The sequence below is a fragment of the Dermacentor silvarum genome, chromosome 1 (genome assembly GCF_013339745.2).
Source record: "Dermacentor silvarum isolate Dsil-2018 chromosome 1, BIME_Dsil_1.4, whole genome shotgun sequence".
In the NCBI taxonomy this organism is placed as follows: domain Eukaryota; kingdom Metazoa; phylum Arthropoda; class Arachnida; order Ixodida; family Ixodidae; genus Dermacentor; species Dermacentor silvarum.
Window position 1 is genome coordinate 7,812,553 of NC_051154.1, and position 10,499 is coordinate 7,823,051.

The 10,499-nt window shown below is 48.4% G+C and overlaps 1 protein-coding gene across 1 annotated transcript; it reads right to left on the bottom strand.

Annotated features, from left to right (window-relative positions):
- Positions 1-4,028: 4,028 nt before the first annotated feature.
- Positions 4,029-8,624, bottom strand: LOC119449427 (uncharacterized). The gene is made up of 2 exons (XM_037712600.2): positions 8,207-8,624; positions 4,029-6,904 (listed from the first exon to the last, which is right to left on the bottom strand). Exons 1-2 carry the CDS (start codon positions 8,588-8,590, stop codon positions 6,623-6,625), a joined length of 666 nt encoding a protein of 221 aa, XP_037568528.1. The 5' UTR covers positions 8,591-8,624; the 3' UTR covers positions 4,029-6,622.
- Between the last annotated feature and the right edge of the window lie 1,875 nt (positions 8,625-10,499).

Below are 10,499 nucleotides of genomic sequence, written 5' to 3' on the forward strand. Positions count from 1 at the left end.
TCCTCAATCATTTGTTGTAATTCGTCCCCATTGTTGCTGAATAGGACAATGTCATCTGCAAACCGAAGGTTGCTGAGATATTCGCCGTTGATCCTCACTCCTTAGCCTTCCCGTCTAAGAGCTTGAAAACATCTTCTAAGCATGCGGTGAATAGCATTGGAGAGATTGTGTCTCCTTGCCTTACTCCTTTCTTGATAGGTACGTTGCTACTTTTCTTGTGGAGAACGAAGGTAGCTGTGGAATCATTGTAGATGTTTGCCAAGATATTCAAGTATGCCTCCTGTGCTCCTTGATTACGAAATGCCTCTATGACTGCTGGTATCTCTAATGAATCAAATGCCTTTTTAATAATCTATAAAGCCATATAGAGAGGTTGATTGTACTCCGCAGATTTCTCGATCGGCCATATATATTGCCGTAAACATTCGCTTACTAATTAAATTAGCAATCATGGTGTCACGTATGCACAGGGAAACTTGAATAGATCTCACTCGATGGCTGGGAATCACAATGCCGGCCTGGAGGAGCGAACACTTTTGTATCCTCTCGCTTCAACGCGTCTCTGAAACTTGAGATAACGTGACCTCAAACAAAAAACGGGCAAGTTTGCACCTGGTCGCGCAAAGCTTAGGCACAGCGAAACTTACTGGCTGCTACTCCTATAGGTATTAACTTGGTTGCTGCTAGGTCTTAACTTGGTTTCACTTAACTATGCATGTAGGAAGGTATTCTCGAGCGATCATTTTCGGAGGTACCTTCCCTTTCGCGACATTTCGTGTGACTAGCGCTGGACGCGTCAGCGCCTACGAGCGACAGCGCTCCTGGCATGCCACAAACGCAGGCAGGCTAACCAAGTTTGGTACAGTGCCAAGAACGCTGTCGCTTGCCGAAGCCGAACGCGTTGGAGGCTAGCCGCTCGGTATCAATCGGCCAGCTTCGCTGTGTCTTAAGCTTTGCGCGGCCTAGTGCAAGCTTTCGCCTTTTTTTTCTCCTGGCTCAGCGCGCCGCCGAGAGGAGAGAGTTGGGGATCGGGAAGGCAGGGAGCTGACAAGGAGGAGACCGCGTGCGCGTGCACGCGGTCTCCTCCTCCGAGTTGCCATGGCAACGGCGCGGCAGTTTCTTGGCACGCACCACAAATTACGGCTGGCTTAAACAGCTTCGCTGTTATTAGGCGTGCGGGATCACAGCGCACTTGAAGCAACCAGCCATCTGGGCTCGCCCAGCGTTTGCACCCGCCAGTGAAGATAGGGCGCGGGATGTGTACGCGCTCAGCCGCGCAGACAGCCATGCGCAGCCATGGTCGGGCTAGAGGAGGAGACGCGCGCTCTCGGTCCCTCTCCCCCTCTTAGTGCACTCTCGAGGTACGGCACCCCCTCCCCCACCTTGCGCACGCTTTATCACGTGACCGCCAACATTGGGCGCGCATCAAGGGATCATCCTTCGCGGCTTACCTCCGCACGCTTTTCCTCGCACAAAGTAGTTCACATGGCGCGCGTAGCGCGATATCTTATCGCACTTGGACTTTATAAAGAACTTAAGACAAAGTTGACACACAGAAGGTAGTCTTAAAATAGTCTTGTAGTTGCTGGGATGATCTACGAAAATCTACGTAAACGTGTTCTACCGCCTTTAATGCAGGCGGCCGAAAGCAGTAATGAAGCAAATTAAACAATGCTTCACGAAAGAATCTGTGTGGTACGATGTTTCACATAGGCGCGGATCGAGGGTCCAAATGTCCCGTTATCGTAACCACTGTCATCGGTTCGACCCACGCGTTGCTTCTGTATGCCGCCTTACGAGCGTCAGTTTCAATTTTTTGCAATACTTTGCGAAATGAACCGCATTTTTGTAGTTGGGTATATACCGTTCTGGAAGCGAAAATATGAACAAGAGGCTTAACAGTCGTTGCAAGACAAGATGGTTCACGCGACGCACTGCGCGGGAATCATTTCATTTCATATATTTGATTGTCTTAGTACAACGGCAATTGACTTTGCATTGGTTACTGTATTTTTGCTTGACCGCACTCAAAAAACCCCAAAACTGATTTTAAACGCAGGCTCTATCTATCCACCTTTAAGCTAGAAAAGCAGCGAAGCTCCGTCTTGTTACTTTGTTTTGGTTTAGATCAATTATAACGCCATATTGACGAGATCGATGCTATAGGCATTGGAGCGACGCTTTTTCTTTTGTTTCCTCTTTGCTGGCATACCTATTGTGAAAAAAAGAAGACTAGTGCTTGTGCAAGTGCGCGAACATAGTGCCACTGGGGTCCTGGACTAGTGGCGCTCTACCCGCATAAACCGAATCACTTATCTTTTTCTTTCACTAACGTATCACTCAATCATTCGCGAATTACCTACTACGGAGCATTCATGTGATATTATTACGATAGAGTGTACAGCTATAGTGTTGGAGGCAGACAATTGTTAAAGTGGCTTGTGACGGTACTTGCGGGCTGTTTACACCCAACAAAAACCATATGAATTGCGTGTGCGTTTCTTCAAAACTAGATTACATCAATATCATCATCGTTCCCAATCGAATCATGCGATCATTCGCATTATGCACGAGGGCCTTACTTTCGATCACACACGGGTGCTATACGCCAGCCAGACTTGTTCACGTTACAGAAAAAGAACTCATTATAATTACCTCATTCAAAAAAAGTAATTGATTATAGCGACAAATTATTGGCCCATGAAAGTAACTGAGCAATTATTAAAATGCAATTGATTAAACTTACGTTATTTTACTGTCAACACTGTTTACAGTGCAGAAACACAGTAAATAGAATTACTATTTCAGTGCGTCCTGTGTTGCCCTTCACACTTTATCTTCTCTAGCAAATATTTTCGAATTTTTTTATCGGTCACATGTCCTCATCTCTCTCTCTCTCTTTTCCTCTTTCGTGAGCCCTCCAGGAGCGGAATTGAAACGTCGCTCGATCTGCGCGTTCGAGGGAAGAACGGTATTGTAACGTACGAACACCTTGCGCACGCGATTGCACACGGTTACTCAATGCCGCTGCGATCCGTCTTGAGGCTCTATGCAGCGCAACGCTACATTGTTGCAAGGGCTCGGAGAAGGCGCTTCCGGTAGGGCCAATGTAAACTGGAAAAAAAAAAATAATGTGTGGGTGATTTCGGAGCATCAATGCCCGAAGTGAATTGAGCCAGACAGCGGCGCCGGTTCAAAGGGTCGGTCAACATCTGGTGGAGAAGAGGAAAGGACTGTTGTCGACCGGCATTCGCAAGGCTGTTGCATAAGACGACCACCGAGCGTTCTATTCTCGTTCCCGCCAAATTCAACTGCTGAAAGCTGTGTCGCCTATTACAGCTTGTTCGTCAATAATGTACCTGGTTAAATGTAATTAGTTACCGAGAAGCGAAATTGATTCACTGTGAGCGTTACTGGGAAAGAACGTGATTGATCAAATACGTCACTACCAAAAAATGCAACAGACTACAAGTAACTAATTACGTGTAATTTCTTACGCACAAGTCTGATGCCAACTGTGCTAGCACTCTTCTTGAAGAAGTCTACACTTTTCGTATCTTCAAAGAAGACCCCAATACTCCTCACGATACTTGTGTAAACAGCGAGAAAGAGCGCCCTCCATCGTTCTCGTGAGGGTCGAATTCGGGCGGTCGCGTTGCCTTCCCATGGCGATGTGCATAGCCATCTGTGCTAGGCACTCCAAGTGTTCCGTCACTTACATGCGCCGCTTTATTCGCCAATGCTCATTCCCGCCATTATCCGTTGTGTTGGCTTTGTCGCAGTTGACAAATTTTGTAGTGGCACGCCTGTAAAAGGTGTTTCTGCACTTATTGTCGCAGAAACATGTCTCGCGATGCTTGTGCTGAAAGATGTCCCCTCCAATCACGCAGAACGTTCTCCGGACGCCGCGCCCATCCGGAAGACTTTCGAGGCGCGAACTGAGCCGCAAAGCTTTTTCGTCAAGAGTTCCACTCGTTTCATTGCAGTTTATTTAAAACCTTTCATGGGCGGTTAGCAGTGTATTTCGCATTAAAGTAAATCTTCCTCACTGCCCAAAATAACCAGGCAGATGCAGCCGATGGCTGACACGTGACGACTTGCTGCAGCCGGGCCCGCGGCCATGACCAACACGGCCAAATATTTCCGTGAGCGCATAGCCATGCCTTGTGACTCACATCCCGGACCCCGTATACATCAAGTGTATATTTCCAAGGTGCGACACGCAGTTTCCCGGGGATTCTGCGGCGCACTTCAATTCGGATACGACCGTTTCTTGTCGCCCCTCCTGGAATTAGCATGTGTTTTGATTGAATGATCGTCAGTTCAACTTCTTTGAACGTCCCGTGGCTATATGAGAGACGCCGTTGTTAGGGATCATCTGGATTATTTTGACCGCCTGAGATTCTTTAACCCGCACATTAATTCACGCCCCAGTAGTCTACCGCGGCACTTTTTTGAGTGGCTCCTACCAGCAGTTAACGAACTTTACACAGTGAATTAGGCCATATATATTTAAATATGCCTGCATATGACCCCGAAGCACGTCTTTTAATTCTGCAATAATCAGTATGGCCGCTTGGCAATCACGCCCTGTATGTCATTTTTTTTCGTGGAACACATTTGCTTCATTCAATCGCGCTTACAGCGTCGCTGCAAACGAGAAAAACATGACAAATTCATAATTAGCACAAACCTTCCCCGTGAAGTGATTAAAACTTTTTCCATACCAGCCATAAAAGTAATGACCACTGTGTAAACTATAGCCTGCCCTCATGCAAACCGATCAAGAAATAACGCACTTGAAAAAAAAAAGAAACAAAATGGTGACAGGCGGCTGTTTTACGCACACGTCTGTCTGATGCCTTCTCTACTTCGGCTCCGCCATGGCCTTGTTGACACATGCTTAAGTGATAGTGCTACTAGTCGCTGTCTTATAAGCCGGTGGGTGCACCGTGGTGGGGATCGAACCACGCACCTCCCGCAGCCGAACCCTATACTCACTGGCTAGCTGCGATTACAGAATCGCAGTCATTGTGGAAAACCATGTTCCAAGCGCAACTAGAATGCTCTCATGGTTGGTCATTTACTGACGCTGTTGCAATTTCCTTTATCGTCTTTTTTGCCCTCGATCGTTAGCATTACGAAACTGTGGCGGCTCTTAAATACAAATTGATCACTCTGCTATTGGGGCTGAAAGGAATTACTAAGATATGTTCAATCGCTTACGTCATGCAGAAAATAGGACTCTCAGCTCTCCGACCAGCGCGGTTAAACATCGATTATTTTTATCAGGCACTTTCTGCGTATATTCCAAGGCACTGGAGAGGCGCTGCTCAAACAAGTCCTTTTTGCAGGAGTTCAATTGAGGGACGTCGCTGAGGAAGCGCTTCAAGTCAAGGCCTGTTAGTTTATAAATAGCAAGTCAAAACAACTCTGAACCTCTTGTAATATTCCTTCTTACGATTGTTTTAAGTTTATAGTTTTTTTTTCTGCATTGCGTAGTTTCGATGTTTTATTATAGCGTTCTTGCTCTTCATTCGCTTATAACTTTACTGAATTGACTCATATGCTATTATTTTTTTTTCGTGTTTTTTTGTTTACTGCAGAGTTGTCCGGTTGTACTATGTTGTATTCGCCTGATTTCTGCGCTTCCTACTTGAACTTTGTAAACTCTGCTGCGTCCTCTGAGAAAAAAGAAAGTTGCCTGTGTATTGCTTTGAAGCAGATGACCGCTGATAATTTGAAAAATGTGTGTTTTACGAGACTCCACGATGTTGTACAAGCTTTGCGGAAGGTGAGCTTGGACCTGGTTGACACCGCCTACAAGTATATCATGCTTAAAGGTAACCAAAGGTGATCACTGGCTACCTGCTCACTAATTCCTGTCAAGTTGAATATACGCAAAACGAACCATTGTTACTCACGGACCTTTCTGTGCCTCATTTTACAACTGGGTTATATCTAGTGAAAATACCTGACCGTGCCCTTAGCGGATCGCGAGACGTCGAGGAGTACGCAAACCCCCTTTATGAGCTGGAATATTGCCGACGACCGCGTGAGTGCTCAAAGCTTTAACTGTATCTTAACACGAGGCGTGGAACTTAACGCTCGAAAGTTTCCTGGTGCTTACTTTGGCGCTAATTGCGGGCTTAGTGCGGATCTCCATGTATCACTTTAGACGATGCGGGGCGACACACGCAAAGCAGCCGTTCTTTGGGGGGGGGGGGGGGGGGGGGCGGCACGGGATTGTTCGGTCGTCCTTGTTTGCAGCACGATACACGTTCTAGTCTTGAGGCAGCTTCACATGTGCTGTCCAGGATGTCTCGTTGACGAATTTTACCGATTTCTCCGTTGTGTAGCTTTCAGTCTGGCGCACGGAGGTCGAGATATTAAGTGAAAGCCATCTTTGGACTTGTGTAAACAGCAGCGCCCGTGCGTGCGAGACCGCAAAGGTGCCACGCGTGGTGCGCACCACCGACCGCACTCGCGTGCCGCTTGAGACTTGCTTCGCGACCTGGGTTCAATCTCCACGGAAGCAGCAAACAACCTAATCCGCTGGCACAATCGCGCGCCCGGGTCAGAACAAAAGGTTCCTTCTTCCAGTCCCACGTTGGGTCGAAAACTACGACTGGTCGAGGTTTTGGAGCCAGTCGAAGATCATCATGTTGCGCTCGTACTTGGTGAGCGGCTTCCCGCGGTCGCGCTGCACGTCGCGCACAGTGAGCTTGGCGTCGGCCGTCACGTGCACGCGCGGCAGCGTGCTGCCGCTCACGTCCAGCTCGCTCTTGGTGAGCCGCTCGAGGGCCCGGTGCGTGGAGAGCAGCCGGCGCCGGATGTACATCTGGCGCACCCTGGTGCTCACCGAGCGCACCAGGTCTGCGGGGGCCAGCGCCGCTTCCGAGGCCTGCGAGTTTCGTATGTGTCTCGGTCACTGACTGCATAGCCCCGCAAGACAAATTTGAGTACATAGCACACGTGCGTGTTTTCCTTCAACTGCTTTTCGTCTCGTTACTGAACAGACCAAGGACACCAAACCACCGGAGGTGTGTGTCCTTGTTTGTTCTGCGCTGCGTGTGCTCGTCGCCGACTTTCTCATTCGGTGACAAAAAATGAAGGCAGTCTTGAAAAAAAAATATATATATATATATATATATATATATATATATATAGCCGTTTGCTTTGCACCGATGCTCTGTTGGGGAAAAGATTCAGGGACCAGATTCACAAAGATTGTCTTTTTCGCTTTGGCTGGCCGCCTTCGGTAATGATACGTCTGGCATCCGGATTGGCTAAAATTCTTTCTTTCGAAAAATCCTAGCGTAAGAAGTTTCTGTGAATTCGGGCCCTGGTTTCTTGCCGGGCAGCCCGCTGACAAAAACGAAATCCCCGGCTTTAGTACCGGCGCTCTTGAAAGGCAGGCAGCACAACAAACATTTCCATATCTCCCCAGGAAAGACTGTTTCAATATGTTGTCGTAAACTTTCCCAAAACTCATGTGATCCTTTTTTTTTTTCTTGCTACATGGAAAGGTTGGAGCAAACATTGTCTTTACGGTATAACGTGTGATATAATTTACCATAGAGGAAAAAGTAGCGCTCCGGCGCAGTTGTATGAATTCGAATGCCACCAAGTGCGGCATTCTTGCCGAATGGGACATTTTGAAGACGCGTCTTACCGTTCAGTATGTCGCTATCTCTACTAAGACTGCGTGTACTATATTATGCAACAGCAGTTTTTATTCAAGCATGAGCATGCGCCCTGCGCTGTACTGTACATCACCTACACCGACGCGACGCTACAGTGGAGCGAACACACACCCTGTTAGCTCTCACTGCGCGTCGGTTTCAATTGTGTGTTTTTCGCTTTCTTCCGTTCATTTTTTGTGCAATCTCCAGCCAACTATTAATGCAAAATTCATTACGGGAACAATACGCAGTGGCGATTTAGCGGTAAATGCGAGATAAATGCGTTAGCATTACGTCCCGCCTCTTGTCCGGGATTTCAACAGCGTTCACCCCACAGAGTGTTTTTCAGGAGCTCACTGCCTCTCGAGGAGCGAAGTGCAACTGACGGTGGTCCGGAGCAGACCACCGTCAGTTACATTATATATACACACACACGCTCTTCTAAGCTCCGTCTCGAGCGGCTTTCCACATGCCGACGCATACAAAAATGGCAAGCAGTGTGCTGCGCGCGCTACGAGTACCTGTGGCGAGGGCAGCTGCGAACTGGCCACGTCCCCGACGGCGACCCAGGTCGAGCACGAGCGCGACTCGAGGCGCGCCGGGAGCTCGGCGAGCGCCAGCTCGGAGACGCTGGCGCGCAGGGGTTGCTCGGCGGCTGCCGCTTGCACGATGTCGGCCGTGCTGAAGCTCTTGACGAGCGGCGCCGCGGCCTCCTCCTCGAGAAGGACCTCGCCCGAAAGGGGACGCCGCCGCCGCAGCTCGCCAGGCACCTGTAGCAGGCAGCGCCTCGCGCGCGCTCGCTCGGAGCCCAGGCTGGACAGCGACAGCAGTGACAGGTCGGTGCCGAACGACTCGCGGCTGGGCGATCGCGCCATCGCCTCCGGCACGGGCTGCTCGCCCCACATGCCCTGACGAAACGCGCTGTGGTTCGCAGTGGCCGGACTGTAGGAAAACAACGTTTCGATCGCATATGACACTCTGCTTAATGTGGCACAACGCCAGTCACATTGCGGCGCCGCCAACCACCTGCGAAGAATACTCTTTTCAGACATTTATGGAATTTCTTGCTAGCTACGTTCACGAACAGTTTTCGGCGAGCTTACATGTAAATAAATATAACAATGTAGATAACAGTGACAAGTGTACTGAAAGAAAGAGACAGCGGGGACGTTCATTATGAATTCCGCACGAGCTGCATGGTAAAGTTATCGAGAGCATTCCGAACAAGGGTTGCGCAGAGCCTATGCCCTTTGTAGTATTTCAGTATTTAAGAATTTCTGCCAGCAGGATCAAGTTGCGATTTCAATTTCGATACGTATGAAGTTGGACATGTGTTGCGGCCAACACGGAACCTGGTGTAAGCACCTCCACGTTCCGTGTATTTCACTGAATGCGTAATTTTTTAGAAAAGTTCCATGTGAAGTTATATGGACACCACGAATAATAGGAGATGTCTTAGCGATGCACAATATTAGAAGCGCCATTCAAGACCGCTAGAAGAATCCTAGCCCAACAAAGAGCCCCACCAGTGGCGACGCCATTCCCTAGCGAGGCAGCACTCGACGTGTCGCTCCTCAGGACACGTTTCGTGTCTGACCAGGGTGGCCGAAAGGCGGCCATGATCGGGGCTTACCTGCTCGGTCCCGCGGCGGCAGCGCTTCTCCGCCGCGCCGCATTGATCGGTGGCTGCGCGCCATTTGGCCAGAGGGCGCTGCAGCCGGCCGATCGTTGTGTGCTTTCGTTATATATATATTTCTTTGCAAGAAATGCACTTCTGCATAGCGCTGCGTCAAGATACAGCATTCGCGTTCTCTTACAGGCTGCTGAAAATGACATTCATTCCAGCTGCGTTCTGAAAGCAACGGAATGGCCCATATAGCAACATTTCGCTGCCAAAACTACTCGCTCATGTACACTGCGACTCTAAGCTTGGCGACGTGGCTTTCTGAAGCAATGTCGGTGTGTCTATCCCTAGTTAGTAACAAGACAACTTGTAGGGAATGGACTTCGTCGCATCAAGAATACGCATACAGACAGAGACTAGGATTTGAAATGAAGAGGGCCAGTTCTTTAGGCAGATAAGTACTTACAGAAAAAGGAATAACTCCTAACAATGCGATCGCCGTTCGGCCTATTCATGTGCATTCGCCCTACTTTGTTTCATGTTTGTAGTCAGCCAAGTGGGAATGTACGACACTCCCGGAAAAGCTGTTCACACAGTAGCAGAGGAGGAGTTATACTGAAATCAGTGCAAATAAGCAATATTCTAAGAAGGAAGGTCACTAGACAGCGGTAAACTTGCAATTAAACATTTTTAATAAGAAACCGAAGATACTTATAAACACATTCAATGTCACGTGCGTAACCGAGAATACCACAATCATCATTCAAAAGCGATAGCTGGACACCAAGAAACTGACGGTTAAAAACCGACTGAAAGGAGCCAGAAAAAATGACATTTGTTAATCTCAAAACTGCGTAAGTCACTGTCATCCTTGGACCCAAATTCACGAATCGGGCAAAACTACCGGTAGCCTCCAGGGGCATTTACCCCAAGCTGTTTTATGGGGGCAGCGTTCTGTTACATCGTGTGTATCTTTATTGTTGTGTTCTGACGAAATTTTACCGTTCTGTAAAACAGGTTCGCACTTGCATCTTGGGCCAAATATTGTGCCAATTATTATAATTTGATTTCAAATTTCGCTCATTTTCATCGGAAGGGGCTGGAAAAGCTCACGTGCTCTCTGTCTTGAATCCCTCAAATTCATTCCCCGCTGACTAATCCCTCCGTTGAGGAAGAGATGGTTACAGTGA